We start from the raw sequence: 27411 nt of genomic DNA, 5'->3' as shown, positions 1-27411 counted from the left end.
CCAGAGCCGAGCCCCGGGCTCCGGTCGTGTGGGGGTACGGGAGTTGGCCGGGAAGCGAAGACAAACCTGGGGGCTGCCCCAGGAAAAAATGGCCGTGGACAACGTCCCCGTCCCCGTCCCCGTCCCCCAAGATGGGGCACGCCGGAGGCTCGGGAAGGCTGCGGTGCTTTGGTGGCACCGGGGGACGACTTCGGCCCCCGCCGATCCGGTGTGAAGTGGATGGGCCGTTTTAAGAGGGTGCGAGCAAAATAAAATGACACCGGTGCGAGGCTCTGGGCCCTCCGGCGTTTCTCACTGGAGTTCACGGGAGAAAAACGGCAGTTCTCCACACAAAATCGCTTTTGGTTATTTAAGCAAATCGGAGGCACGCATTATTGATTTTATGTGTTTAACACACACAGGATAGTTACACGAAGAGCGATCAAATTACTGTTCTCACACCGGGATAAACACTAATGGCATTAACATTAAACGCAGGCCGCTTTACAGTAATACTTGGTTAGGGATAGGAAGACCCGCAAGACCAGCTTGTATGCTCTCCATCATGTTTTCCATCATAAGGCGGCGTGTCTTTTTGGTGGCACTTCCAATGTGAGGAGTTATTATAACATTCTTCAGCTTTAACAAAGGGTGATCCCTGGGAACGGAAAAGAAGCGCTGAGCTAGCCACTCACAGAGCATTAACCTGTTATTTCATCACCTGACAGGAGCCAGGGAAATATCTAAAATAATAATTAAGAATAAAAACTAACTGCGTGACTCAAGCCTACTCAGAGGAGTTCAGACTGCTGCCTAGCGTGCGGTTTTTTTGTGCAACAAATCGTCCAAATGAGTCACTGTGAATTTTGTTTGGCTAGGACGGAAGGATTGGGGACATCGTTTCAGTAGGACTAGCGCACATACATCATGTACTCCTACTAACAAAGTATTATCCGACTTCTCACGTGCTCACAAACTTGTACTTAGTTTGAACCGCACACATAAACTCACTTACATTTAACTGAAATACATGTCCTACCTTGGCAAAGGTTCAGGATACGTCACATCCAGAGCAGCTGCCTTAATAACTTTGTTTTGAAGGGCTTCCACCAAAGCATCCTGATCCACAACCAGACCTGGGTTACAGTAAGAAGGATACTCTTATTTTCATATTCCGCACCGTTCTCTCACCATCCTTTTAGGCATGGCGGTGAGTCTAACAGCCTGGCTGGAGATGTTCACAAAGCAGCAGTGGCAGCAGAGATCCCGTGGTGAAGTGGGAGGAAGAACCTTGGATACGTGCGTCAGAGTTGGACAGTCAGGAATTTTAGAAGGCAGTACGTAGCACCGTAAAACAAAGTACAGTGCCAGACTTCAGAACGGGCTGTGCCACCCTGATGCATGTTAGCAACAAGACTGCACTAAATAAGTAAAAAGCTTCAGTAGGAGGTTATGCAAATACACATGGGCTTCTAACCCTCCACGCTCACTAACATTTTAGAGACCTACTTGCTCATAATTACAGAAATGCTTAAATGTTTAGCTGAGATATGACCACGGACACCTAAATAATCTAGTAATCAGAGAATTTACTGAAAATTTCAGAGTGACTCTATATTAGGGTTGGGTTTTCCCAGGACTTTTTATGCCAGCAAACCGTAACACAGTTTTGTTTATTCTGCACCCTACCTCTGCTGGTATTAATGAGAGTAGCTGTGGGTTTCATCAGCTCCAGCTCCCTCTTCCCAATCAGTTTGTGTGTCTGTGGAGTCAGGTTCACAGACAGCAACACAAAATCGGACTGCTGGAGCAGATCTTCTATCTTCTTACAGTAAATAGCTCCAACGGCACTTTCTTCTTCCTTGTTTCTGAGGGGAAAAACCCAAAATTCAACTCCGGTAGTAAGCAACAAGAAAAAGTTCAAATCACCATTAGACAAAAGGTTTCTTAATAGTTTTCTTCACTCCGTAGTGCAAAGCAGTTAGCCAGTTATCTGACAGGCAGTAAAGAAAAATGTTAGGCTGTTTCCCAGAATACCAAGTGCACTATACACAAATGTGCTGTACTATACCTGTGGGGATGGAAAGTAAGAAATGAGTATCATGTAAATGCACTGAATAAATAATACAATAAATGCATTTGTGTCACAGCTCCTGGTTGTAATGGGGATTCTTTTCCAACCCAAAAGCGAGACTGATGTTTGACATGAATTCCCTTCCCTGTGAAAAGTAACTTGTCTGAAAATTACTGAGGAAACCCACACAAGACAGGGCAGGGATTAAACCTGCAGAAATCTGAGTCAGCAGCAGTCTGCTTGCTCTGCGCATCAGTGCTGGTTCACTGAAACCACATGCTGCAGGACCTGCCGGTGCATTCGATCCCTATCAGGACAAGGTCGGGGCACGTACTGCCCGGCTCCCATCGGATCCCCACAAAAGAAGAGGATGGGATGGACCTGGCAGGAGTCACGGCATATGTGAAGAGCACAGACACCTCATGTAGAAGACAGCAAACGGGCTGGCAAGCCCAGCTTTTCATTGTCAGCTGGCTCTGAAAGGGTGAGATATCTCTGCCTGCGTCCCTGCCTTGCCTAAGTCACGGGAGTTATGTCCTCCCAGGCTATTTCTCCTTTCCCCAGTCTATTGCAATGTCACCAACATGACAGAAAGGCCCAGGGAGCCCTGGACAGACGGGGAGACCAGTAAGATGTGTCTCTCCCATTCTGTCCTGACTTTGTTTCTCTATAAATCGGGAAATGAATGACCACCTTGAAGCAAGTGTATGTACTTTGCCACTCAAAATAAAGAGCCACTAATAAGGCAGTGACTTATTGTCACGGCCCCGAGGGCACCACCAGCCCTGGCTGTCCCAGTCCAGCACCCTGGCGCTTCCCCAAATCCCAGGACCCCGTGGCAGCTCCCCCAGGGGCCGTCAGTCCCTACCCCCGCGATGCTGCAGCAGGGCCGGGGTAGGCCGGTGCAGCTCCCCTCAGCACCCATCTGGCCCCTGCCCTGCCTTATCACCATGAATTCGCCTGATGATTTGGACTTTTGGGTGAACCTGGCCTCGCGGCTTCCTGGCACGATATTTAATAACAATAGTGCAGAGAGCACAGCGTCCCATCCTAACACGGAGAGAAGAGGAGATCAGTTTGACAGCGAAAGGTACAAATAATGTTTAAAAGCAGTGGCAAAATAGACTTGCCATGGAGCTGTGAACAGCTTTACCTCTGATTCCGGTTGTGGTACAAAATCTTCATTTCAAAGGCTTTGGCTCTCTCAGCCACTTTGTAGCCGATGGTGCCCATTCCCACGATCCCCAGGGTGGCTCCAGAAACCTCAGCCCCCAGCCAGTCAGCGGGGAAATACTCTGTGTCGGGGGAGACCGCAATCTGATAACCTTGGAGGAGGGAAAAGAAGGAAATACGTCACGTAAAGGATGTCCTGCCATCTGGTTACTTTTTTCCCCACTTTTTATCATAAGACAAGGCAGAAGCACAGGAGCAGTAACATCACGTTACTGTGTTTCTGGACAATAATGCTGCACTGTCAACGTGACATCTGTCTTGCCATACACCAAAGTTGACAGGGAAAAGAAAGACAGAGCACGGTGGACAGATTTCTGGAGGGCTTGCTCATAATGACTTAGATACATGTCAGCTTGGCAAGGACAGGTTTCAAGCCTCCTTCAAAATACCTTCTTTTAATACCTTTTATTACAAGTTGCTAAGCGAGACTGCAGTGAACAAGTATAACAAGTAAGTGGATGTGGGCTGAGGGAGAAGAGGCCTGAATTTAGGGCTGTCTGAAGAAGGAACACATCACCTTGCTGATATGCCTGTTTGCAAACAGTATGCGTTGCGTACAAGCTACTGTCAACATGACAGATTTGTCTTAAATTTTTCCTCATCCCTGTATTTTCCTGTTTTTCTACTTTTAAGCTTACCTTTGCATGAGCACACACTTTCTAACTGCATATTTTGAAGTCACCTTTTCTATAAAAAGACTAAAACCATTTCAGTTATTACCTTCCACAAGTCTCCTGGAAGATGCCAGCATCAAAGCCATCCCCAAGTCTGCAGTGTCAGTGGAAACGACAAACGGAGTGTTGGACACTTTCACACCATAGCTGGAGATAAGTTTCAGGTCCAAGTGATCTATTCCCACTCCAGAGCTTGCAACTATCTTCAAGTTAGGCAAACTCTGGAGCAGCTCTTCGTTAATAACCGGTCTGTGATACCACATATAAATAGCTCTGATCTTTTTGCTGAGAAATTTCTTGTTTTCAAGATATTCTGTCATGGTGATGAGATGAAAATGTTTCTCCAGAAATTCAACATGGTCTTCATATACTCCATGCTTCCCTCCTATATGGTCAATTAGCACATAAGGCAGGTCCTGACCCTCCATGCCCTCTACAAAAGCAATGAGAAACCAAAAGGGTATGTCCTCAAGTGACCCATTATACCTTTTTTAAAAAACAGGAATTGATTGGCTCCATTACATGCTATTTTCCCACTCGATGACAGAGTTGGCTGAAGTTAGTCAGTCCCACATGCAGAACCTGTCTTGTGTTTTCTGTGTTACTCAGAATTTCAATTTCGATATATTCTTGTCAATAGGACAAGAAAACCTTGTTTCTGGCACAGCAGCTCTGCAAACTCTTAAACAAAAGAGCTACCAGGTGTTACTCCTGTTCAATATTCAAAGGCCAAAGTCTTGATAGTTTAAGAATGAGGCCATGTGAGTGGAAGGGTGTCTTTTAGCCCCCAAGTTCTGCCTTTGATTGCCACCTATGCAACCATATTAAGTAATTAGTAATTAACGAGCTTATCTTGGGAAAAAATCTTGTTTACTATAACAGAGCTATAATTTCACAACTATGAACTTTGGAGTTAAATCAATTTACTTCCTGAACACAAGTTTACCTTTTTTTTCCTCCGCCTCCTCCAGCGTCCCGACAACTCTTCACCCTGCCAACTCTGGGACGAACCAAGCCTGTTACCCCAGGCTGAAGCCAGGAGACCTGCACGCTGCCCCTCAGCCACTCGGAAATCACAGCCCTCGTGTCAGAGGCACACACACAAAAAAACCAAAACTCACAAAATCTGTACCAGGCTCAGCAGCACAGACGGGATCCCCAGCTCCAGGGCTGCTGGAACGAGGCCCCACTGCTCTCACACCGCCTGCTCCACAGGGCTGGGATCCGTCCGTCCTCCCTGCCCAAATCTCCAGCTGCCGGAGCGCGGTGTGCTGTCTGCTTTTCCAGCCCTTTCTGAAGGCGTTTGCAGTTCTCTGCGGGTGGGACTTATGGATGGGAGGGAGCTGGGCTGGCCGTGAAGGAGGGCAGGGAACGGGAGAGATTGCCTCTGGCTCTGGCTCTGGCTCTGGCTCTAGCTCTGGCTCCTGCTCCCAGCCAGGGGCATGGAGACCCCAGGAGCCCCAGTCCCCTCAGGGGAGCCGGGAGAGAGCGACAGGTGTTCACAAATAGTTGTGGGGTTTTTTTTAAACGTACGATGTTTCTGAGCTGGTAGGAATTTGAAAATAATTGGGATTTTGCATTAACGTCAAGCACGCTGTTTTTTTCTATCCTGTCTTTGAATACCAGCTACGGTCCGGTCTCTCTGTTGGTCATTGCAATATTTGCACGTACGTTAACATGGCACAAAGCGTTGTCTCTGGCCAACAGGCACCAGTGACAGATCTCATTGCACGCACCAAGTGTCTTTTCCAACCTAAAGGATTCTATGAATTCCCTCAAAACCTCTCTTCGAGAGCTAAGCCACTGGGGCAGGCTCAGGTAGCTCACTCCCTGCGGCTGTTAGCCTGGCTACAGGCATTCCTGGGCCTATCCCAGCTGAGAAACGCTTGAAAATTTTCCTGACGAGGTTACTTGAGACCGTGAATCCCCGGTGATGGAGGACACGGAGTACAGCTTCAGTACTCTGCTCGCTCAAGCTGTGCTGGAGCCGTCCCCTTTACTGGGCAAGTGGCCAGCAGAATGCTGGAAAAGGTGCCTGGCTGCTGCGGCGAGAACAGCTCGGGAGCCGGGGAACGCCGCTGCTGCGGGCACCGGGCATCTCTCTCCTTCCACCCTACGGAATAACCAGCAATTGGGAACTGCTGGATCTCGCCTGACTACTGTAGCGCCTTGCAAAAGAATGGGTTACAAAATCATGTCGTCTTCAATTCTACCAAAGGCATTTTGCTATGCTGAACAATTAAGGCAGTCAAGTTTAACAGCGAATCCTCTATAAAATGACTAATAAAAAGGTAAAGTATAATAAAATGTTGTAATGATTACATGAAACCGTAAATAGTTCTTGTTATCCTGGTGATGATTTCTGAGTATCATTTGCTTACATGGATTTCAAGTTCAGACAGTTAAACTTTAAAGCAAAAATTCATTAACTAGCAAGATGGAGTTGCAGCATATTAGCTGGATTCTTAGTTAAGTCTACTTGAATTTTCTTCTTTCAAAAGAAAGCAACAAACCCTAAAATGCTTACACATTCCCTGTTTCACATCAACTGCTTCCAAGTTTGCTGATAAGAAATAATGGGTGATCTTTTAACTTACTGCTTACATTACAATACCTGAGATCAAAGGACCATTGTAAAGCCCCTCTCAAAGACACAAGTCATTCTGCCTCGCTGTGAACTGAGGAAGGAGGTCTACCACATTTTAGTAGTGAAGGTAAAAAAAAAAAAACAACTTTGGAAGGAAAATACGGTAGTTTTTTCCTTTGCATATCAAATCAACAAATTCAAATGAACACAATGAAGGAGCAATTAGTCAGAGGAGTCAAAAAAATAATAGTCAAAGGAATGTTACTCTTTTTCAAGCAAAAATCCAGGACATACATATCAAATGTTCAGAAAATGGGTGTGTTATGTGGTTAGATGTGGAGAGAATCAGGCGGCTTCAAAGTTTTTTCGTGTAACTTGAACATCTGATTTTCAAGTTATGATATATCTCTATAGCAACATATGTGCAGAAGAGGTCAAGAAACCATTTATATTTTGAGTGATTGAAGAGCTGTTCGAATTACTAGGACACAGAATGTCACAGAGTAAGGGTGTGGACAGCAACCAAACAACAGTTACCATAAACTAAGTCTGATGAAGGTAAAACAAGATGAGAGTGTTGCACCAGCGCACTATCATGTTCTAAGTAGATTTAATTTGCAGAGTACCTTTTAGACCTCCATGTAGTGTGTTAAGCTGAATTACTTAGTGTTGCAGTGTGCTTTTGGTTTTCTGTGGTAGAAAGGGATCTATTATGCCAGCATTGTGACAAAGTTCCTTGAAATTACTAATGTCTGTGGGTATGAGGAGGGAGGTATTGCACAGCCTGTGGACTTCATTCCCATTATTAAATATTGCCGTTGGTGTCCATGTAATGCTGCAGGGCAAGCTGATGCCTGCAGTGTTAATAAGGCGCTTGCATAATAATTGTTTCTTAGGACTAGACTTTTGAAGTGTTGCGTTAGCCTAAAAGACTTTCGTATAATGTAATATAATACATTTCCCAGCTGGGATGTATAGAGTAGCTTAAACTTGAAACTGGATGAGGACATATGTTTCCCATGTCTACATTATATGTTATAAAGCAATGTCATACGTGACCAGGATTCATAGGACAAAAAAAGCAGAGGCAGGAAATCTGTATTCGCGAGTTTGTTGTTTCAGGCAAGGCCAACCCAAGTGATGCATTTGTTTTCACTGACTCTAAACCACCATAAAGTGTTATCACTAACCGTCTGCTTGCCGTAGGTAAGGCCGGCTTTCCCAGAAGACTACTGTAGCAGCACTGTAATCCAGATGGTGTGCTGTTTGCCCGTCAAAATGTTTCAAACAAATCTGAATCAACGGAGTGAACCGTAATGGATCATCTCTTTGCTCATGTGGCCACTGCATTTTTTGATCCATTTTTAGTAATCTTAAGATTGGATGTATTGTGTTTTCCAAGCACAATCCAAGTAGAACAGCAGAGATGGGAAACAGCATCTAGTAAGCACAGGAAGGTTTCCTTAACTGTATGTCAGTTAATTCAATACTATTCAATGAATATTTATAAATTAAGGAAAGGCAGGAAACAAAGGGCCAAAAGAGAGGTAGCTGCTTCCTGAAGACATTTTGGGAAGCTGTCCTTCAAGTGACCATTTCCAGTTAGGCGTGTGTGAGTGAACCCACAGCTCCAGTGACTGACAGGTATCCTGTTGTCTAGCGCTGTGTCTTCCTGTCTAAAGCACCCACTGGCAGGACACTTCTGTAACTAATCCTCACAGATTCATGAAATATCTGCAGATGTACAGGTGAAACTCCAAGAAAATGCCAAGCGTGTTCTGTTGTTTTACATAGAAGTGAAATGAAGTACTGATTTTATGTTTGCTGCTTCACGTCTGGAGAAAAGTTTGCATGTGCAAAACCTTCTGTGGTTTTTCCAGTTTTAGGATATTGATCTGATAAAAGGTGTTTTGTTTTTTCTGCTATTTTAGCTTCTTGTAGCTTTGTTTTCAGCTCTGTAATTTATTGCATAGCCTTTTACTTTGAAAGAATAAGCTCAACTTATTTTTGTCAACGTTATACAGGTGACAATGAAAGGCATACTGGGCACCTGGACCTCAGAGAACAGGGAGGTCCCTGGGACAGTCTTGAAATTCTTGCCAGCCAGCTTGCTGCTCCCAGAAAGCTGCAATGTCTTGACTCCCTGAGCTGCAAGAGCTGGTAACATCATCGTATGTTAAACTGGTGGAAGGAAGTGTCTTCTGGCAAGCACCAGTGACACCCTTCTGCAAAAAAAAAGGAAGTGGAAATGGCTCTGTAAAGATGCATGAGACTACAGGCAAAATCTTAGCTGCACTTAATGGCAACTTTGCTATAAATTTCGCTGATAGAGTAAATAATGGTACTATTCATAAAGTCATACTACGTAATAAAAGGCATAGCACTGCCACTTTGAGTTGCGTATTGGTTTATTTGTCTTTTGGACTTGTATTAAGACAACAGAGAGTACATAAAGACAACTGAGAGGATAGCAAACTGTTTCCCACAAAGCTTTAGTGAGGTGAATGAGCATTCTTCTATTTAAAGAGATCCTTTTCCTGTGGAATTGGTATGATTAATTGTAATATAGGTGCTATTTCTAGTGGAGGAAAGCCATGGGATTTTGATTTTTTTCTTCCATAATAGTAATTGCAGTAACAAAACCCATTTGTCAAAGTATTTTCCTTCTCTTTACAGTAGTGAAGATACTGTAAAGCTTCCTTGTTTTATCTTGTTACAAATATAATTATTCTTGCGAATGTCCAGAAGCAGTGATACAAAGGAAAGTGTATAGATTTGGATTTTAATGCTGCATGTGTTAAAAAAAATATATTGTGTTCCCACTAATTTACAGGATGGTGCTGGAGGCTTAGAGGGCTCCAACCGTTCTTGCAAATATTTGCACAAAGATGAAAATCTGGAGGTAGACTGCACATAAGTTTGGTATTACAAACATAGTAGCATGTTCATCTTGAAGACTAATTTTCCTTAGTGCTAGTACTTTAAATTGTCTTCTAAAATCCAGTCTGCTTTAAATAAGTGATTCTGAGTACATTTCTGAAAACTGACTTTTGCCTCAGCATTTTGTGTCTCAGGAGCTAGTTTAAATGCAGGCATCCATATGGAAAGTTGGTCATTTTTCTAGCCAGGTAGCTTACTTTGTTGTTTTTGATAGTTAGTAGAATGGGAACAAAGTGAATTATGTGATCTAAAAATGACATTTTCTTTAGGACTAGGGAGCCTAGCAAGAAGTGCATTGGCAATCAGAAGTTGTTTTTCCCGGAGCCACTTAAAACCTGCATGCATCTATCTATGGTTGGAAGTGAAAAGTAATGTATTCCTCCAATTTGCAAGGAAATGCAAATGTAAAAGCTGTTTTTTTAATGACATGTGAGACCAAGCCAGCGCTTTCCCTGTCCACTTGGAACAGGTTTCTCTTAATGGAGAAAATCTAAGGATAAAAACCTTAAGAGCTGATGGGAGGAAACAAGAATAAAAAGAGAGCTGTGATATCCTTTTGCCCATCAGCTAGGGAGCACTTCACTGGGTATGGGGAGACCATTAAGAGCCGCTAGTATGTTTTCAACTGCTTCCTCTGTTATCATGTAGGTGGCTTTGTCTGTTTTGATGCCGAGGTGAGGCGTTATAATGACGTTCTTTAATTTTAACAACGTATGATCTCTGGAAGAAAGGAAAACAGAGATAGTTAAGTTACCTACTGTAGTTCATCCCAATAAAGAGGAGTCCTACTTTGGCTTTTGCACTGTATTTAAACAGAAAGTTAATTTAATATAACTTTACAAGTCCCACTTACATCCACAGAACCTGATCGTCTGTGTTCAAGTAATTTTGGACGTTAAAAGGACAAGTGAAGAGTTTATACTGTGCTCTTTTGTCGGAAAACAGCCCTTTGCCATTAGGCAGCAATTTGAACTATGTCAGGAGAGAGGATTAAGCCCTCCTGACACATTAACCCTACACAAGGCTCTGAGCTGTAGTTACATTTGTAGAGTCAGATAATGGAGAGTGATGTCCTGGCACACCAAGACCAAACTCCCCGCCCCGACCCACAAAGCAGCCAGCCCAGCTAAATCCATGAGGCACCATGCTGGTAAAAAGAGGTGTTTTTTTACAGAAGCTGAGTAGCCAAGAGATCTGCAGCACTTCAGCCTTGTGCTGGGGAAACAAGCCTGCCGGGAGGGACACCTTGGGAGGGATGACTCAAAAGGCTGCCACCCATTCAGGTAAAGCAATTTGTAAGCAAAGCACTGCTGCAGCTCCCCACGGTGATTCTGGGAGGGGGGTTAATGCTCCCCTGGGCACACAAGCCCCCTCCTGCTGTTTCCCGGCGCCCAGGCTGCCCTTTGCCCTGTTATCAGACCCAACATCTGGGCTTGCATCCCATTCGTATTCATGGTGCTTTTAGGCAAACCTCCACCCTAGGGGAGGGTGAGGATGCCTCTGCCAGATGCCTGCCTGCTGCAGGGATGCTGCCTGCCTCTGGCTGGGCTCACCCATCCTTTCTGAGAAATAAGCAGAGATGGCAAACCTGGGCAGTGGCTCGGGGTAGGTGACACCCAAAGCTGCGGCCCTGATAACACCGGTCTGCAGAGCTGTCACCAGCGCCTCTTGGTCGACTACTGCACCTGGTTTGGAATAAGAGTGTCTCTGAGTGCCATTTACAGGTAACGTTCTGAGAGTGGAAAGAGAACAGAAGGGGAGAGAGGAGAATTTTTGCCACCCCTGATCTGTCCTCGCTGCGTGCGCCAGCTGTGCGGTGGAAGCAGCATGGCGCTGCGGGTAACGCACCGGGAGCTGGCTCGTACTTTCTCGTCAGGCCAGTCAACGGTTGTGGATGGTACCTCGGCTGATGTTAATGAGAGTAGCCGTGGGCTTCATCAGCTCCATCTCTCTTTTCCCGATCAGCTTGTGCGTCTGAGGTGTCAGGCTCACCACCACCATCACAAAATCTGCTCGCTGGAGCAAGCCGTCTATCTTTTCGCAGTAAGTGGCACCAACAGCTTGCTCCTCTTGCTCTTTCCTGGTGGGGAAAAAAAAAAGCATCACGCTGTATTTCAGGGCATCAGTCACGAAAATATTTTCTTCAATGATGTCACTGGTATACAAACTAAAGGATCTGATTATCCCATTCGTGTAGCAAACAGGTGGCAGACAAAGGTGAAGTTAGTCTCAGCTGGCTGTTTGGGTCCTTCTGGAAGGCTTCGAGCCCTACAGCAGGGGATGGATTGCATGCCTGCCTCTCGGCCGCCGCAATGCAGGGTCCAGGGGCTTCTTTTAAAGTCTGCAGGTGGACTAAGGCCAAGCACCAGCACCGATGGCAGCACACGGTCCGTTCTCCAGGATCCCCCGTGGGGAAAGCGCACCTCACAGGATGCAGTAATCGCTCTAACCGGAGCAGTGGTATTCACCAGAACTCATCGCTGTGAGCTCTGGGTGTGCTGGTGCTCCTCACCCCATTGGCATCCTCCAGTCAGCCTGGCATTTTCTGATGAGTGGATCAGCAAGGCAGCTCTTTGGCAGGCTGCCGGCTGCCCCAGGACTTTCACAAAATAAAGTGTTCAACACAAAAAGTTACCAAAGTAGAGAGAGATTTTTAGTTTGAACTTTTCACCATAAAAAAGAATACTTGCCATTTCTCCTGTTCTTTGTACATTTAGCTGCCTGAACTTCAGGAACTAAAGAAGCAATGACAGGCGATCGTGCGTACAATCCTCTGCTCCTGATTGCAAGAGAATGGCTTTAATTATCTCCTCCCTAATCTAGAAATAAAGACAGAAGTCACACTAAGAAAATAACTTCAGTGTGACTTTGGAGCATGTGCCTCCTAACACATGCATTTCGTTGTTTTCGTTCAGTGTCCAGGTCAACAACCAAAGATTAAGTGGGTAAAGAACAGGCTGGAACTACAGCCAGTTTTGCAGCATGCAGAGTGCACCTCGCTTCAGCACATAAGCTTGAAGTACAAATGTACTTTAAAATAAGTGGGTTTTTAATTTCTGTTGCACTGTGCATTGGTTATTCATCACAGCACTTGCATAAATATTACTTTAAAGACTGAAAAATATTAAACAGAGGGAGTTAGTGATGATCCGCAGGAAAAAAGAAAAGGATTTCTGCCTTATTTTCTCTTTTTTGTGGTTTATGAGGAAATTCTGAAAGATCTTAAGGAGGGTGTTCACTAGTACTTTTTTTAATGTGAGTTTGCTCAGCTGTTTTTGTAATTTCTGAAGTAGCAGGAATGCCAAGCAAGGCTAGAAATTTCTGGCCTCATCCAGCCTTGCGATTTGGTTAGGGCTAGCTAGAGCTGCCACCCTCCTTCTGCAGTCTGCTTGCAGAGAAAATCACTGAAAGCCACATGTACTAAGCGCTGCAGCTTCTCCCTTCAGTCGGGGAGGAGGAAAGTTCTCTCAGGGTAGATTGTGGTTTATAGCAGTAAAAATTTGTTCTGCTCGTTGGCTGCACCTTGCCTGATTGCAACAGCCTCGAATTGTACATGGGGATCTTGCTCACCTTTATATTAGAAAAGCCCCTGTGCTGCATCTCTAACAAGGATCATATTCCCAGGTACACAAGTTAGGAGGGGCTAGAAAGAAAGGGTGAAATCCAGTTAAAGACTTGGCAAAATTCCTACTGGTTTGAAGAGAAACAAGGTTTTCTCAAGAGCAGCTCTCAAGTTAATTGGTTTTAATATTGAGCAAGGTATACATTTCCTAGTTCTCCAGTCATTCAGTTCCAACAAGATCATGCCTGAACTTTGAAAGATGGGGGAAAAATAAACAAAAGCTAGAGTTATGTGTCACTATCAAGTTAATCAGTTTTAATATTGAGCAAGGTATACATTTCCTAGTTCTCCAGTCATTCAGTTTCAACAAGATCATGCCTGAACTTTGAAAGATGGGGGAAAAATAAACAAAAGCTAGAGTTATGTGTCACTATAGTAAGATATGATAAGAACAAAAAAGGTATAAGCTTGATTTTCCTTTTTCTGTTCACATCTCCAGGAAACCTTGGAATTTCTAATATAAAACTTAATTTATGTTTCCAAATGTTTAATCACCAAGTAATTCCTTACAAGACTGATTTGAGGCAACTGCTCTTTTTTCCCCTTTTGTTTTAATCTTGGCCCTATGCTCTCATTTCTTGTTATATTCCTGACATAACTCCTTGAAAAGGAAATACTGACTATCTAAAAGGGATTTTCTGCTGTAATTAGGGTGAAGACATATCTTTACCTCCGTGTCCTGTTGTGGTACAAAATGTTCATTTCAAACGCTTTGGCTCTCAGAGCAATCTTATATCCGATGCTGCCCATGCCAATAATCCCTAGAGTAGCTCCAGTAACTTCAACTCCCAGAATATCGGCTTCACAGTACTCCACACCTGAAGACATTGCAATGTGACAGCCTGCAAGAAAAACACTCCAATATGAGAAATTAATTGGGTCCCACACGAGGGGAACAAGGCGAAACAGTCTGGGCTTGCTGCGCTACTATAGCGCACTTTTAACGGTTACACACAATTTTAAATAGCAATGGGTTTTGTAATGTCCTAGGTGACTCCCTAACATACCGTCTTTCCCTGCCACCTGTATGTGACATTCCCATTTATTCTCACCATACTACAAAAAGCCTTTTGATGTAATCTCCCCTAAAAATCCTTTTACCGCTTTAGACTCATAAAAACATTGCCATGTTCTGCATCACCAGTCAAAGTAATTATTGCCAGTAACACTGCAGAGTTTGGAAATGTCATGTGGAGAATAACACCAGATGTTGGTTTTGCTATTTAGAATAATAAGAACTGGTTTCCTGTTCACCTCTGCCACTCTCTTGGAAAGAAAAGTGTGACTTGTTTAAAATTCACTAGTCACTAATTTTCATAATTATCTGTTAAACCTACAAGATTTTGGATAGTTTGACAACACAGAAAATATATGCACGGAGATGGCACTTAATAGTCTGCTAGCAAGGTGACAGGCTTCTGATATTTCAGTCTTCTGATACTGCCAGCTCTTCTAAAACATAAGCAGAATATTGTGAAAGTATCAAAAAATGCCTCAGGGTAAAACACTCTGCCAAGGCACAGCTAACAGAAATGCCACCAGGCATAGTTTCTGTAGATGGGAACAAGAAATTAATCTCACTTTTAATCTGTCTCCTCCTTGTGAGGTAGAAACAGATTTAGGGGGAAACAAGTCTCCTTTGAGTTTCTATGAATCCTGTGGTAGAGACGAATCAAAGGCAGGTAAATTTAATAGCAAAAATCTGGAGGATCTTCTCCTGAAGCAGGAGGCATTCTAACCAAGCCAAGGGTAGGTCTATTTGGAGAAATGGCAAGAAAAAATTGTGGAAGAAACTAGAAAGGATGCTACTAGCAGAAGCTGGAGCAGGCTGCCTTGTTGCTCTCTAATGCCCCTTAAATTCCCCAATTCTGCATCCATCCCTTTCAGTCCCTGAGAATATGCCCATGCCTGTGTCAGCCCCAGCTTTCAGCATATACCCTTATTCTGCTCCATTGTTGCCTCCCACACTCTAATTTCTGCTGCCAGCCTGTGACTGCAGCGTTTGTCTGATCTTTGGCATCCCTCACTTTTGGTCAATAGCACTGTAACGCTATCACATCAAGAAGCACGTCCTATGTCAGCCAAATGTCATAGTCACCGAATATGTGCTGCTGAAGAAGGTAATGACATTTAAAGTTTTCATATGTAGGAAGTACACTTCAGTGTATTGTTCATCTGAAACTGTTAAACTAAAGGCTACTGCCGTATTTATTCTAAAACCTAAATTCCAGCTTCAAAACCCGCTTGGTCCATAAAGCAAAAAGCTGTATTTGAATCAAATGTGATTAGATTCTGCTCAAATATTTTCAACCCAGGCTGGTGACCTGTGAAAACTAAACTTATATGATCTTATTTATACCTGGTTGAAATATATGTTTTGTATGTTTGTGTATAATGTAATAATTTAGATATATTTATGATATATAAAATATATGAAAATACTGATTATTCTGTTTGCCAACCCAACATATTTAGATTTTCACATTTTATGTGAAACTATGTGCCCTACAGATAACCATAGAAAAAGTCAAATTAATAACGGTAGGTAAATCTTGTATAATTTTTAGAAGCCACAAAAGAATGAAGATGTTACCTTCCACTAGTCTTCTAGCAGATGCCAGCAGCAAAGCCATCCCAGTATCTGCTGTGCTGCTGGAAACAGCACGTGGGGCGTTAGCCATCTTCACACCGAAGCTAGCGACAAGCTTCAGATCCAGGTGATCCATCCCTACTCCTGAATTCGCAATCACTTTCAAGTTTGGTAGGCTCTGGAGGAGCTCTTGGTCAATGACTGGTTTGTGCCACCACAAATAGATCGCTTGGACCTTTTTACTCAGACGCTTTCTGTCTTCAAGAAATTCCTTCATGGTGATGAGGTAGAAATGTTTCTTCAGGAATGCCACATGGCCATGCAATATCCCATGTTTGCCACCGATTTCGTTTACCAAAAGCCCAGGTAGCTCTCCTTCTCCCATGATCTGCACAAAGAAAGACACAAAGTGTCAGAAGAAAGACGTATAATTATTTCCAGACATTTTAAAGAAGAATCACTTTCATGTCCTGTTTTATGACATCTATGACAAAAGATCCTATAAACCACATATTTAGCTAGAGAGATAAACCGAGGCAAGAAAGCAGCTCTTTTAGGTATACTACCAATTACACACATACATATTCACATGATCAAGTCTGAACAAGTTCTGTCCCTCGTGGTCTGTAAGGTCTCGTATCACAAGGCTCACAACACACAATGATTTCTCATTAATGACTTAGTTTTAGACCATCCATAGTCTGGTGCAATAAATCTCCTTGCTTACCCTGAAATCACAAACTGCTGTGTTTAAGTAGTTAAGAAAAATGTTGGACCAAATCTAGTTCAGGAAAACAAATTGCACAGCTTCACCATGAACTTTGTTACCAGGTTAATTTTTAAATGCTTCATTGCAGAGACTTTTGCAGCCTCTTGTCCTGAAGAGACACCAGTGAATTCTTAACTGCAGTGCCTTCTGCTGAGGCTATCATCAGTTAACAAATTAATGGATGCTTAGGCAAGTGTTTTCCAAGGACTTATGCACTCAAATTAAAACATGGGTTTTTTTGCAGGAATCGCTGACCATCTGTTTGTGGTTCCCAGAGGGTCTGTGAATTGACAAGTTTGGGTTTTTTTAATAGACTATTTACAGCTACCATTGATTTTCCATAGGAATTTTGGGAAGAGCTGCAGAGAGAGCTGTTTAAGGGCTGAAGATCTTGGAACCCCCTATAGCAATACTTGCTGTTGTCTTGTTATTGCAATACTTGTAGTCTTGTTATCGCAATACTTGCTGTTGTCTTGTTAGTAGTATTTCATTATTTGCATCTGAATGTCTAACTCTTGGCCTGTCTACACTTCCTGTACTAAAACTTCGTTTGACCATCCCTTCAAGAAGCCTAACCATACTGCAAAATAATGGAAAGGCTTCCTGATTTTATAGAGGTGACAGACATTTTGCTGAATTTTCTGAGTAAAGAGAGTGTAAGAAAAAGCTTGGCCTTGGGCTGCAAGTTAGGACTGACCACGAATTTTGCTTTAGGCTGTGCCCTCACCCAATGTGATTTCAGTAGTAGATCTACCACTGTTTCATGGCCAGTCAAGATAAAAGCATCATGTCTGCATGGAAGAACTAAATCTCTTGGTATTTACTTTGGTTTTCAAAGGATCCCCTCAGGAAAATCAAAGATACTGCTTCAGTGAGTGGCCTTGCTTTGCTTTAACATGTAGATGAAGCAAAGCTCTTCTTACATTAGAAAACCTTAGGCCTACAATCATTTCAAAGGAGACTGCTTTCTTCATATATATAAAAACAGAATATTGCAATATTGGCTGAAAAGTGTTTCAGGATACAGCCAAATTTCTGCAGGCAATTACTGCTCAATTCACCCTTAGTATATTTGAGAGTGTTACACAAACTGCTTGGTGTACTTGCTTATCATTATGTAGCAGCCAGTACTGGGAAGAGAATACAGGTATTCATTGAAATAATGGACTGAAGATATCGAAGTGCATCACTGCTCAGTTTAAAATCTTCCAACAAGTCCCTTTTATTAGTTCCACTTTATTTTTCAGAATTGTAAATAACAGTACAGATCAAGTCTAGTGAGATGACAGCTTTGCAGTATCACGACAAGAGCAGTGCAGGAACAGGTTGGGGTTTTTTAGTTTAGAAGTGCTACTGTAAGAAATAGCGCCTTCCCACACATATGAGATTTACTGATATCATCTGGCACACATCATTTGGGAAACACTTCACTTGGAATGGGCTGGCCATTAAGAACAGCCAGCATATTTGTTATTGCTTCTTCTGCCATCATATGGATAGCTTGGACTGTTGCAGTTCCGATGTGAGGGGTTATGATGATGTTACTTAATTTTAACAAAGGATGATCTCTGTAAGAAACAGAAAGAACAGAATGTTTTACACAGGGAATTTACTCTGCAGTTATCCCATGTTAGTTGTTAAGAACTGTTGAGATAAAAGGGCCACAAGCACAGAACCAGCAGAAAGCTGTGGGAAGCTTGCTTACCCATTTCTTCTTTGTCTCTATTGGTCTCGTTGCCTTGCCTGTCAGTTAGGCTGGCAAAGAACTGACAGATGTGGGAAAGGCTAATAGTCTGTCATTTACTTATGACTGTGTGAGACAGGCTGAGGTTTTGCCCTTAAACAGTGAGAGAGACTCCCCATGGAGACCAAGATTATGAGCACACTTTTGCACGCAGTTTAAGACATTTCAGATTAATAGAATGGAAAACAGGTTTCTTTACCTTGGCAGAGGCTCAGGGTATGTCACATCCAGAGCAGCAGCCCTAATAACCTTATTCTGGAGAGCTTCTACCAATGCACCTTGATCAATAACTGCACCTGCATGGAAATGAAATCTTGCTATTGTGATGAGTTAATGAACATGTTTTTACCTGGCAGTGGGGAAAGGTCTTAAGGGTCTAGTGAGAAAAATTACAGGATCTTCATCTTGTTAGAAAATAGAATGTCTTTCTAATAACCATTAACCAAACAAAACCGAGATTTTACTTATTAATCTTTAGTTAGAGGAGGATTATGGTCCACTGTGTAAGGCTTTTCCTGTGATGTGACCAGTTTCAGTCTTTTCCTCATTTTGACACTGACTTCGTGTATTATTATAGACAAATCATTTAATCTCTTCAAGGCTTCCACTCTTTAATCTCTGCTTTCTTTACTGAAACTATAATCTCTCTCGTATGCTTCTTCAGTGCCAACAGATCTGTAATCCCACGTGAAGTTTCTTTTCTACATAGCTGTTCCAAATGAAACTTAGCTTTCTCCTTGCACCTCATTCATCATCGGTGATGATAAACCTTTCAGTTATTCCCACTAAAAAAAGCTGTCTTTAGGATAAGGCTAAAAAGAACAGAACATCTGCTGAGCATCCCTAAATTCCATAGGACCTTTGAACACATAGCATCTGATCTATGATAAGTCATTCATTTGTAGACTGCCAGCTACTTCATGACTCAAACAATACAGGGATATCACAGACTCAGGTTGGAGGGGGGAATGTCAACGCAATCAGACAAAACACAACCTTAACTGTGGAGCCACAGTCAGTCTTTTTAGATCATCCTACCTCGGCTGATGTTTATAAGAGTAGCTGTGGGTTTCATCAGCCCAAGCTCCTTTTTCCCAATCAGTTTGTGAGTCTCAGGAGTCAAGTTCACAACCACCATAACGAAGTCAGATTGCTGCAGCAAGTCTTCCATCTTCTCACAGTAGTGGGCACCAACTGCCTCTTCTTCCTCCTTTCTTCTGAAGGAAAAATACACCCCCCCCAAACTGACACAACTATTTCTAACTGGCTTTAACAATCAATCAACCCTAGGAGAGATCGGGAACAGCACAGAGACCGAGAGGTTTGAGGCCAAAGTAAAGGAAAAGTCATTGATAGGTACAGATGTTGGAAGGAGGCAGGAAGCATGTGGGCTAGAGGGAGCAAGAGGCTAGGAGTGGTGGGACACTGAAGGCGTGATGTATGTGTGAAAGCAAAGCACGTAGGCAATATTAGGTATAGGAGGTTGGGGATGCAGTCAGACCCCACGCTCCTCTCCTCCGTCTATGCCAATCCCTGTAGAGCCTTTCCTTCCCTGACATGTAAGTTAGGACTTGGGGTGGAAAAGGAATGAAGGGGAAGCGAAGTCTGAAAGAAAGGGAACTATAAAACTAACAGAAGTTAAGACCCTTGTCATCGATGCCAGTGTGATGAGTGATCTGGCTGGGCTGAGGAGAGGGGTGACTGGCTGGGTGGGCCGGGGATGCTGCCAGAAGCCGTAAGAAGAGTCTGGCAGGACAGGGGGCACAATGAGGGCACAAGGCCTCGTTTGCTTGGACAACATCTTCAGAGAGGTTACGCGGCCCTTGTTCCAAACTGCTAGTAGCTAACCAGGGCACAGCGAGCGCCGGAGGCGAGGGGGAAGGGAGCAGTAGGGAGCCCAAGGGAAGAAGCAGCGGCACGCTGGTGCTCCTCACGCTGCTCACAACTGTCACGAGTGCCTAGGAAGACTGGGGACACAGCAGAGCTGTGGTTTCCGTCACGGCCCCCTGACTCATTACACGCAGAATCCAAATGTTTTTACCTCCGGTTCCTATTATGGTACAGGATCCTCATATCGAAGGCTCTGGCTCTCTGAGCCACTCTATAACCAATGCTGCCCATCCCGATGATCCCAAGCGTCGCTCTGGTTACTTCCACTCCCAGCCAGTCAACAGCAAAATACTTCGTGTCTGGAGAAACTGCAATCTGGCAGCCTGAATGTAAATACATGCTAAATGGGTACAAACCGACCATAAACATCGGTTTGGGAGAAAGAAAAAGTTTCTCACTGTCACAGTGGTGGGGCTCTGGAGCACCCCTTAAACAACATCCTTGCTAATTTTGACCAGTTTATGGAAGGGCCTGGATGGTGCCATTCCCTGCAGCCAGGGCTGGAGCCAGAAGCACAGGAGGGCTGCCAGGCAGGTACTGTGCTGGGAAGAATGGCTCCTCAGGGAATTAACTCTTCCACGGTTGGAGCATTTTCTTGAAAGTTTAAAAATAGCTTCTTTCACACTTACCACCCCGCAAGCGTTGAATTCACTTTTTTTTTTTAGCTGGGGTAAATCTCACCCTTTCTCTCCTGGACCACAACCCAAAGCACCCACACTGCTTGAATGGGGGTGACAGCTGCAATTTCCAGCTCAGCCACAGATCTCTATGAGCTTTTATACAAAGAATTTGAGGTCCGGCAAGATGCAACAGTGAGAAAACATCACGGGGAAAGAGGTGTTATTTCATGCTCAGTGGTGCAGCAGCAGTGACAGAAAGACCATGAGTCCCTCAAGATGGAGGCAACTTCTTGTGACAGGCTCTACTGACACCTTCCTTCCCCTGAAAGGCATCGCGTAGCAAGGGTATGTGGGAAAAGGACCTACCTTTAAGGACACAAGCTAATGTTGGTGGTACAGTTTGGAATAACTTTGTCAAAAGGATTATCAGCTATTTTAATAATAGTGATGATGCTCTTCTAGAAGTACAGCTCATTGGTTTAGAAAAACTCTTCACAGAAGCAGGAAAAAAAAAGAAGAGTTACACTAATTACTGCTCTAGAGATGGGGACATGGCCATTAATGCTTTGTACCTTCCTGTAGCTCCTAACACTTGTTCCAAGGGAAATGGAGAAGTGGTGACATTTGATTTGGATGCATTTTGTATTCAGTTTTTACAGCTATAAACAACCCACCCAGCAAACAGCCAGAGGAGAATTATGCCCCAGACTTCATTCCGAACAGGCTATCACAAGTGAATTTAAAGTGCATAATTTAGACAAAGCCCTTATTCTTGTCACCATCGCCTTATGAAGAAGCAGGACATAGGAAAAGCAGAGGCTTCTGAAAACGGAGTCCTCAGAATTTTTTTCCCCATGAAAGCATCCCAAGTATTGATTCAGACAGATCATCTGTATCACAGTAAAAGTGAGATATGCCAGAGAAGTAGCTAAGATCCAGGAAAATTTAAAACATTACCTTCCACTAGTCTTCTGGCAGAGGCCAGCATCAAGGCCATTCCTATGTCTGCTGTTGGGTCCGCCACGGCATGTGGGGTGTTGGTCACTTTTACCCCAAAGCTAGAAATCATTTTCAAGTCTAAGTGATCGACTCCAACCCCAGAGTTTCCAATTACCTTTAAATTAGGCAGGCTTTCTAGAAGCTCTCGGTCAATAGTCGGCCTGCACTCAAACACGAAAATAGATTGGATTTTTTTGCTCATTTCTTTTTTGTTTTGAAGAAATTCCTTCATGGTGATAAGGTGAAAGTGTTTCTTCAAAAGTGCTGCAAGGTTTTCTAGCACACCATAAGCTCCTCCTATATCCAGAATCAAAACCCCTGGTAACTCTTCTTCTGCCATGACCTGCAACAGGGGAATAGAAGAAATACTCCTTTGTTTAGGAGAACACCTTTAAAGGAGTGATGCTGTAGTGATCATTTAAATTCACACCTGTAAAAGAGGAAACTGATGGAACTCAATACTGCTTTTAACGATACAGAATGAATCCACAGTCACTTGGTACTAGCGTGGTGCGTTAGACAACTTCCCAGTATTTTCACTAAGTGCTGATTTACTATCACAGCACCTAGACTATAGCACCAAGGAATGTCCACCCCCTTAGATCTAAATCCAGTCCTACAAGGTGTTCTTCTCAAATAGTTTCAATTTAGTCCTGAATCAATATCGATTTCATACAAATCTGGTAGCTTCTCAACTTCATTCACAAATTAACTTCTGTAAGCAGTGGTATGAAACAGCGGCTGCTAGAAAGTTACTCAAAGTTTCTTGCCTATTGATTACGGTTGGTGAAGCCACAGGTAGTGTAGGGAGGCACTGAGGCTCAGATGGGTCTGACAAACATCCGTCAGGAATGGTTTAGGTCTAACAAATTTGCACGATGAAGGGCTATCTTTGGACAGCTCCAACACTACTTGCCTTCAGTGTTTTAAACATCCAGATCTGTACTGGAACTTACTTCCCGCAAAATTTAGCACACCCATGCCTAGAAGCTGAACCAGTGGGGAAGAGCACTGGAGGTGATACTGTAAGTCCCACTGACAACACGGTCCTTCATACTAGAACTTTTCCCCTGCCCAGACAGTTCTGAGCCCAGTCCTTTCTGCAACACTCATGCCAATGTATTGTATCCTGCAATAAGACAGGGGCTCCACAGATAGCCACACGCCTAATTAGAGGCAGCGCTTATTGACAAAAATGGCAGCTGAAGATTTGCTGCATGTCTTAACAACAGTCGTGCCCAATTTCCTACAATTCTGTTTGCTGTGCTCCACTCGCTTTAGGTCTCTATCCCATACTGTGTCCTAGGCTTGGGTCCAGGAAACCTGACGTTGTGGTAACTGAATCAGAACAATTTTCCACAGCAGTACGCTGATTTATTCTGGGCACACAGTGCTGGGCAGAGATTTCCTGCTGCTTCAGTCCTCTCACACAAGCTTTCAGCAAGTAACCAGAATTCAAACCGGTGACAAAAAGGTGTCAATGCAGATTGGTAGTTTCTGTTAAACCGTATTTACCCTCATCCTGAGCAAACTCAGGCTTATGCCAACTGCATCTATTAAATGCCTTCAATCTCAACACCAGTAATACTGCTTTATCCTGGCCTTGACCTGCATTTCTGCCTCAGTTCCAGTCTGCTGCTCTACACGGGCTAGAAGGAGCTTTCGTGTTAGGACAGGTCTGCAGTTCACCACGAACAGTGTCTCTGATAACTGGTTCTGAACAGCAGCAAACAACGAAATGAGATGAATAGTGGAACCATATTGCAAAAGAATACCATGTTCTTAAATATATCTAATCTACTTCTTGCCAACTGAAGTGTTTTGAACCCTGCCAGCCCCATATGGTTGTGAAAATTGTGCAAATTTCCCCAGCTGTAGTCTGTATATTGCTTAGAGTATTACAAAACGTGACCTTAGAAGGATGAACTAGATTCGTCCTCCAGATGGAATGAGGCATAGAACAAAAGACAAGATTTGACGTCATATTGTGATAGCATTGTCCAGCTTCTTGATGGTCACAACTTGATGCTCCTGCAGCAACTTACTGAGACTGGATGGCAACTAAACCTTATGCTGTTAAGTGATGGAAGACTGGGCACCAGATAAGATTAATTGACTGGGAGAAACCAGTAAGGTGGCACTGTATTACATTATTTGCCTTCATCACTGCTTCCTCCTCCATTACAAAACACCACTCACGAAGGTCAGAGTGAGACCTGCGTTCATTTCAGAAGCACCTCCTGAACTTCACAAGCAGAAAGGTGATCCGTGAGGAAGCCACAGTACAGTGCAGCGCAGCAGAGCTGGTTTAGCTTTAAACAAACCAGCTGGTGCACTACAGACAGGCTAGGCGCATGTAATTAATCCTTTCATTAGCGTGGATATGCTGAGTGCGCCACAATTTCAGCCACGTTTGATGCGCACGTGAACCCCTAACAGACTGCAGCTTTGGTTCAAGAACTGGGGTTCTGCTAGTACCAGGTACAATCTTAAAAAATTACATTGATAGCAGTAAACTAAAAACACTTCAAGGAACCTTGCAGAGGGAAGGGGGCTCTCCAGATACCAACCTTGGTCTGAGGAGCACTTATTGTTCGTCCTCCAGCACTACCGGGGTGTGTCTTGTACCTCTGTCTATAATCCACACTTCTCCTGTGACAGCAATGTCCATGAGAAGCAATAGCTGGATGAATAAATTTATAAGCCAAATTTGACTGGCCAGACATCAAGGGAATCGGTTTTAACAAACTGAATGCTTTCCTCCTGAGCATAATTCTTCAGTTATCAGATGTCTTGTCCAGTGTGCTAAATGTGACACCTGTTAAGGATACGACAATTTTGGTTTTGGACTAGTATCATCTGCAGTGTCGCTAGCTCTCTCTCTTTTTTTTTAAAGCTGCGTCTCCTCACATTTTCTACTTGCCTAAGATTATCTGCTTCTGTGTATGTACACATCTATAATCATATGTAACACATCGACATAATGTATCTGTACTAAGTTCTGGTCCTTGCATTGCAGAGAAAACTTGGAAAATATGACTCAGATTGAGACAAGTGGGCAAATAAAGGACCACATTGAAGTATTAACTTCAGCGCTAACTGAAGCTGGCCTTATTTCTTCTGTGGAGCTTGACTCACTGCTTCCTGGCAGACTGGCACCGCTGTACGACTTTGGACTTAGCCAAATCATAGCAAAACAAACCCACGTCCTTTTTCCGAGCTCTCTTTCAAACGAATAGCACGCGTTACCCAGAATTAGTTCATCCCACTAACTTCTCTATTAAGAAAAACGAATTACCTGAATAACAACCAAAGAATTAACCAGGGCTGGTTTCTTTCTGACGATGTTTTTCACAGCTCCATCCTAGCTCAGCTGGAAAAGCCTTCAGCTCACGGGTCCTGCTCCCACCCGGGTGTACCCGCTCCAGCCCCCCCTGCAACCTCCCCCCCCCCCCCGGCCCCGGGCTACCTCTGCCCAGCTCCAGCGGCGAACTGGGGGTGTGTGGGGGGGTCCGGCACCCTGCTACGGACCCGGGTTTAACTCCTGCCCTGCCAGCTGCGGGGGGAAGGTCTCCGGTAACACCGGTGAACGCTTCCAGGGAAGCAGCGGCATGTCCGGGCTGCGGTCCGCCGGGGAGAGGGGGGTGTGCCCGGGTGTCACCGCCCGCTTCTGCGGGGACGGCTGAAGGCGGAGTGTTTTGGTCCGAAATGGCTACCTTCTTCTTTTCTCCCGGCACTGAATTTTCCAGAAAGGAGATAGTGCAAAAGGAGGGGTTTGGTAGTTTTTTGGGGGGGAGCTCCGCAATTCTAGGGGAAAGTAGTGTGGTGCAAATTCAGGCTGCTGTTCCACGACTGCTCCCCACAGCCCCAGCTCAAGCCGGTGGGGACTTTTTTGGAGTGGGAACTATGCTTTTCTCCCTGTCTGCTGCAAGCTAGCCCGTTAAACGAGCGTCCTGTGGAGAACACATAATGCCTTTCAGGAAGCAGGAAGACTGGCCTGGGATGCCCTATCTCCATGGCCAGCTCGATTCTGAAACATAATGCTGAAATGTCCTAGTTTCAAAACAACCAAAACCATTTACCCAGCGTGTTCCAAGCACTGGGATTTTGACTGCGAGGGATGAGAGAGCGTAATGGTACCAAGGCGCGAGAACAGCCCAGGGCTGTGCAGTGCAGCTCCCACGGGCAGGGTTAGCTCTGGGTGCTGGGTGCATGTCCTGGTTTCAGCTGGGATAGAGTTAATTTTCTTCCTAGTAGCTGGTACAGTGTTATGTTTTGGGTTCAGTATGAGAAGCATGTTGATAACACGCTGATGCTTTCAGTTGTTGCTGAGTAGTGTTTAGACCAAGTCAAGCACTTTGCAACTTCTCGTGCCCAGTCAGCAAGAGGGGCACAAGAATTCGGGAGGGGACACAGCCAGGACAGCTGACCCAAACTGGCCAAAGGGGTGTTCCATACCATGTGATGTCATGCCCAGTATACAAACTGGGGGGAGTTGGCCCGGGGGGAAGTCTCTGCTTGGGAACTAACTGGGCATCTGTTGGCGAGTGGTGAGCAACTGCATTGTACATCACTTGTATATTCCAATCCTTTTATTATTAGTATTGTCATTTTATTAGTGTTATCATTATCATTATTAGTTTCTTCTTTTCCATTCTATTAAACCATTCTTATCTCAAACCACAAGTTTTACTGCTTCTCCCGATTCTCTCCCTCATCCCACTGGGTGGAGGGTAAGTGAGTGAGCAGCTGTGTGGTGCTTAGTTGCTGGCTGGGGTTAAACCACGACACAGCATCAGGAAGGAACACAGAAGATGGACATGCAGTTGTGACCCAGCAGGTTCAAACATACCTGCATTTTGACACAGCACTCAAGCCACAACTAGCACCGGCTCAAGCATGAAAATGTTCATTGCTGCGGGTTAATACAGTGACAGAATTTTCCATAACCAGGAGATGCATGCAGCCGCTCACTCTGTCGCAGGATCCCCTTGATCAACTCCAACGGAGGCACAGGAAGTGTTTTAACATCCCCAGAGCGGTCAGCAGCAGACATTTTGGAGATTTAGGCTGCGGTGACCTCCGTTCCATCCTCCCGGTGCCACCCAGCAGCACCCCTCGGCCCACCTGCGCCAACCACCGCCGCACGGCTCCACATCCTGCTCCTGAGGGGAGAGGCCCGAGGCCCCAGGCAGCAGACGGGGAGCACAACCTGCCCACCCGTTTGGGTGCAGCCAGGTTCTCGGGCAGCGGGGACACCCCCACAGGCCCACCCGCCATTTTGGTTTGCCCTCTTGGCCGTCGCCCAGGCCCCAGGCCCCAGCCCAGGGCCTCCCCCTCGCTTTGGGCCTGGCTCCGCAGCGGGTGGGATGGGGGCACGGAGACCCCTGAGAGGACATCGCCTGTGCCTGGCCCTGGGCAGGGCTGTGACGCAAAGGGCTCTCGCAGGCCTCTGCTACGTCACACCCGCGGCGATGAGCGGTGACGTCCCACTCGGGCCTCCGCTACCTCGCCCCCCCCCCCCTTTCCCCGCTTGGTACGATCCAAGCTGTTCTTCCGCCCCTCCACGCCCGCCTTCACACTTGGTATGCTCCAAGCGGCCTCCCCTTCTCCCCCCTCCCCGCCCTTTCGGCGCTCTCCGCTCCGTCCCGCCCACTGAAGGGAAACCCCGCCCCCCTCTGCAGGGCGGA

General features: G+C 44.8%; 3 protein-coding genes across 8 annotated transcripts; all 3 read right to left on the bottom strand.

Annotated features, from left to right (window-relative positions):
* Positions 1-402: 402 nt before the first annotated feature.
* Positions 403-5033, bottom strand: LOC126048625 (probable 2-ketogluconate reductase). The gene is made up of 6 exons (XM_049823855.1): positions 4907-5033; positions 4007-4393; positions 3207-3378; positions 1669-1847; positions 1019-1115; positions 403-637 (listed from the first exon to the last, which is right to left on the bottom strand). The coding sequence occupies exons 2-6, from the start codon at positions 4386-4388 to the stop codon at positions 484-486; spliced, it is 984 nt and encodes a 327-aa protein (XP_049679812.1). The 5' UTR covers positions 4389-4393; positions 4907-5033; the 3' UTR covers positions 403-483.
* Positions 5034-8959: 3926 nt separating this feature from the next.
* LOC126048791 (probable 2-ketogluconate reductase) lies at positions 8960-17415 on the bottom strand. Of its 2 annotated transcripts, none has more exons than XM_049824212.1 (6): positions 16281-17415; positions 15703-16087; positions 13780-13951; positions 11389-11567; positions 11076-11172; positions 8960-10207 (listed from the first exon to the last, which is right to left on the bottom strand). In XM_049824212.1, exons 2-6 carry the CDS (start codon positions 16082-16084, stop codon positions 10051-10053), a joined length of 987 nt encoding a protein of 328 aa, XP_049680169.1. In that variant the 5' UTR covers positions 16085-16087; positions 16281-17415; the 3' UTR covers positions 8960-10050. The 2 variants fall into 2 exon arrangements, with proteins under 2 accessions (XP_049680169.1, XP_049680170.1); XM_049824213.1 differs by having other exon boundaries at positions 16427-17415.
* A 256-nt stretch (positions 17416-17671) lies between these two features.
* On the bottom strand, positions 17672-25546 carry LOC126048789 (probable 2-ketogluconate reductase). Of its 5 annotated transcripts, none has more exons than XM_049824209.1 (7): positions 25191-25546; positions 24292-24539; positions 21680-22064; positions 20254-20425; positions 19251-19426; positions 18412-18508; positions 17672-18036 (listed from the first exon to the last, which is right to left on the bottom strand). In XM_049824209.1, exons 2-7 carry the CDS (start codon positions 24490-24492, stop codon positions 17880-17882), a joined length of 1188 nt encoding a protein of 395 aa, XP_049680166.1. In that variant the 5' UTR covers positions 24493-24539; positions 25191-25546; the 3' UTR covers positions 17672-17879. The 5 variants fall into 5 exon arrangements, with proteins under 5 accessions (XP_049680166.1, XP_049680164.1, XP_049680165.1 ...); XM_049824207.1 differs by having other exon boundaries at positions 19251-19429; positions 25191-25545; XM_049824208.1 differs by lacking the exon at positions 25191-25546 and adding an exon at positions 25020-25109 and having other exon boundaries at positions 19251-19429.
* Between the last annotated feature and the right edge of the window lie 1865 nt (positions 25547-27411).

The sequence above is a fragment of the Accipiter gentilis genome, chromosome 20 (genome assembly GCF_929443795.1).
Source record: "Accipiter gentilis chromosome 20, bAccGen1.1, whole genome shotgun sequence".
NCBI classification, from domain to species: Eukaryota; Metazoa; Chordata; class Aves; order Accipitriformes; family Accipitridae; genus Astur; species Astur gentilis.
The sequence above is the reverse complement of the archived record's forward strand: the minus strand, read 5'-3'. Positions and strand labels throughout refer to the sequence as shown.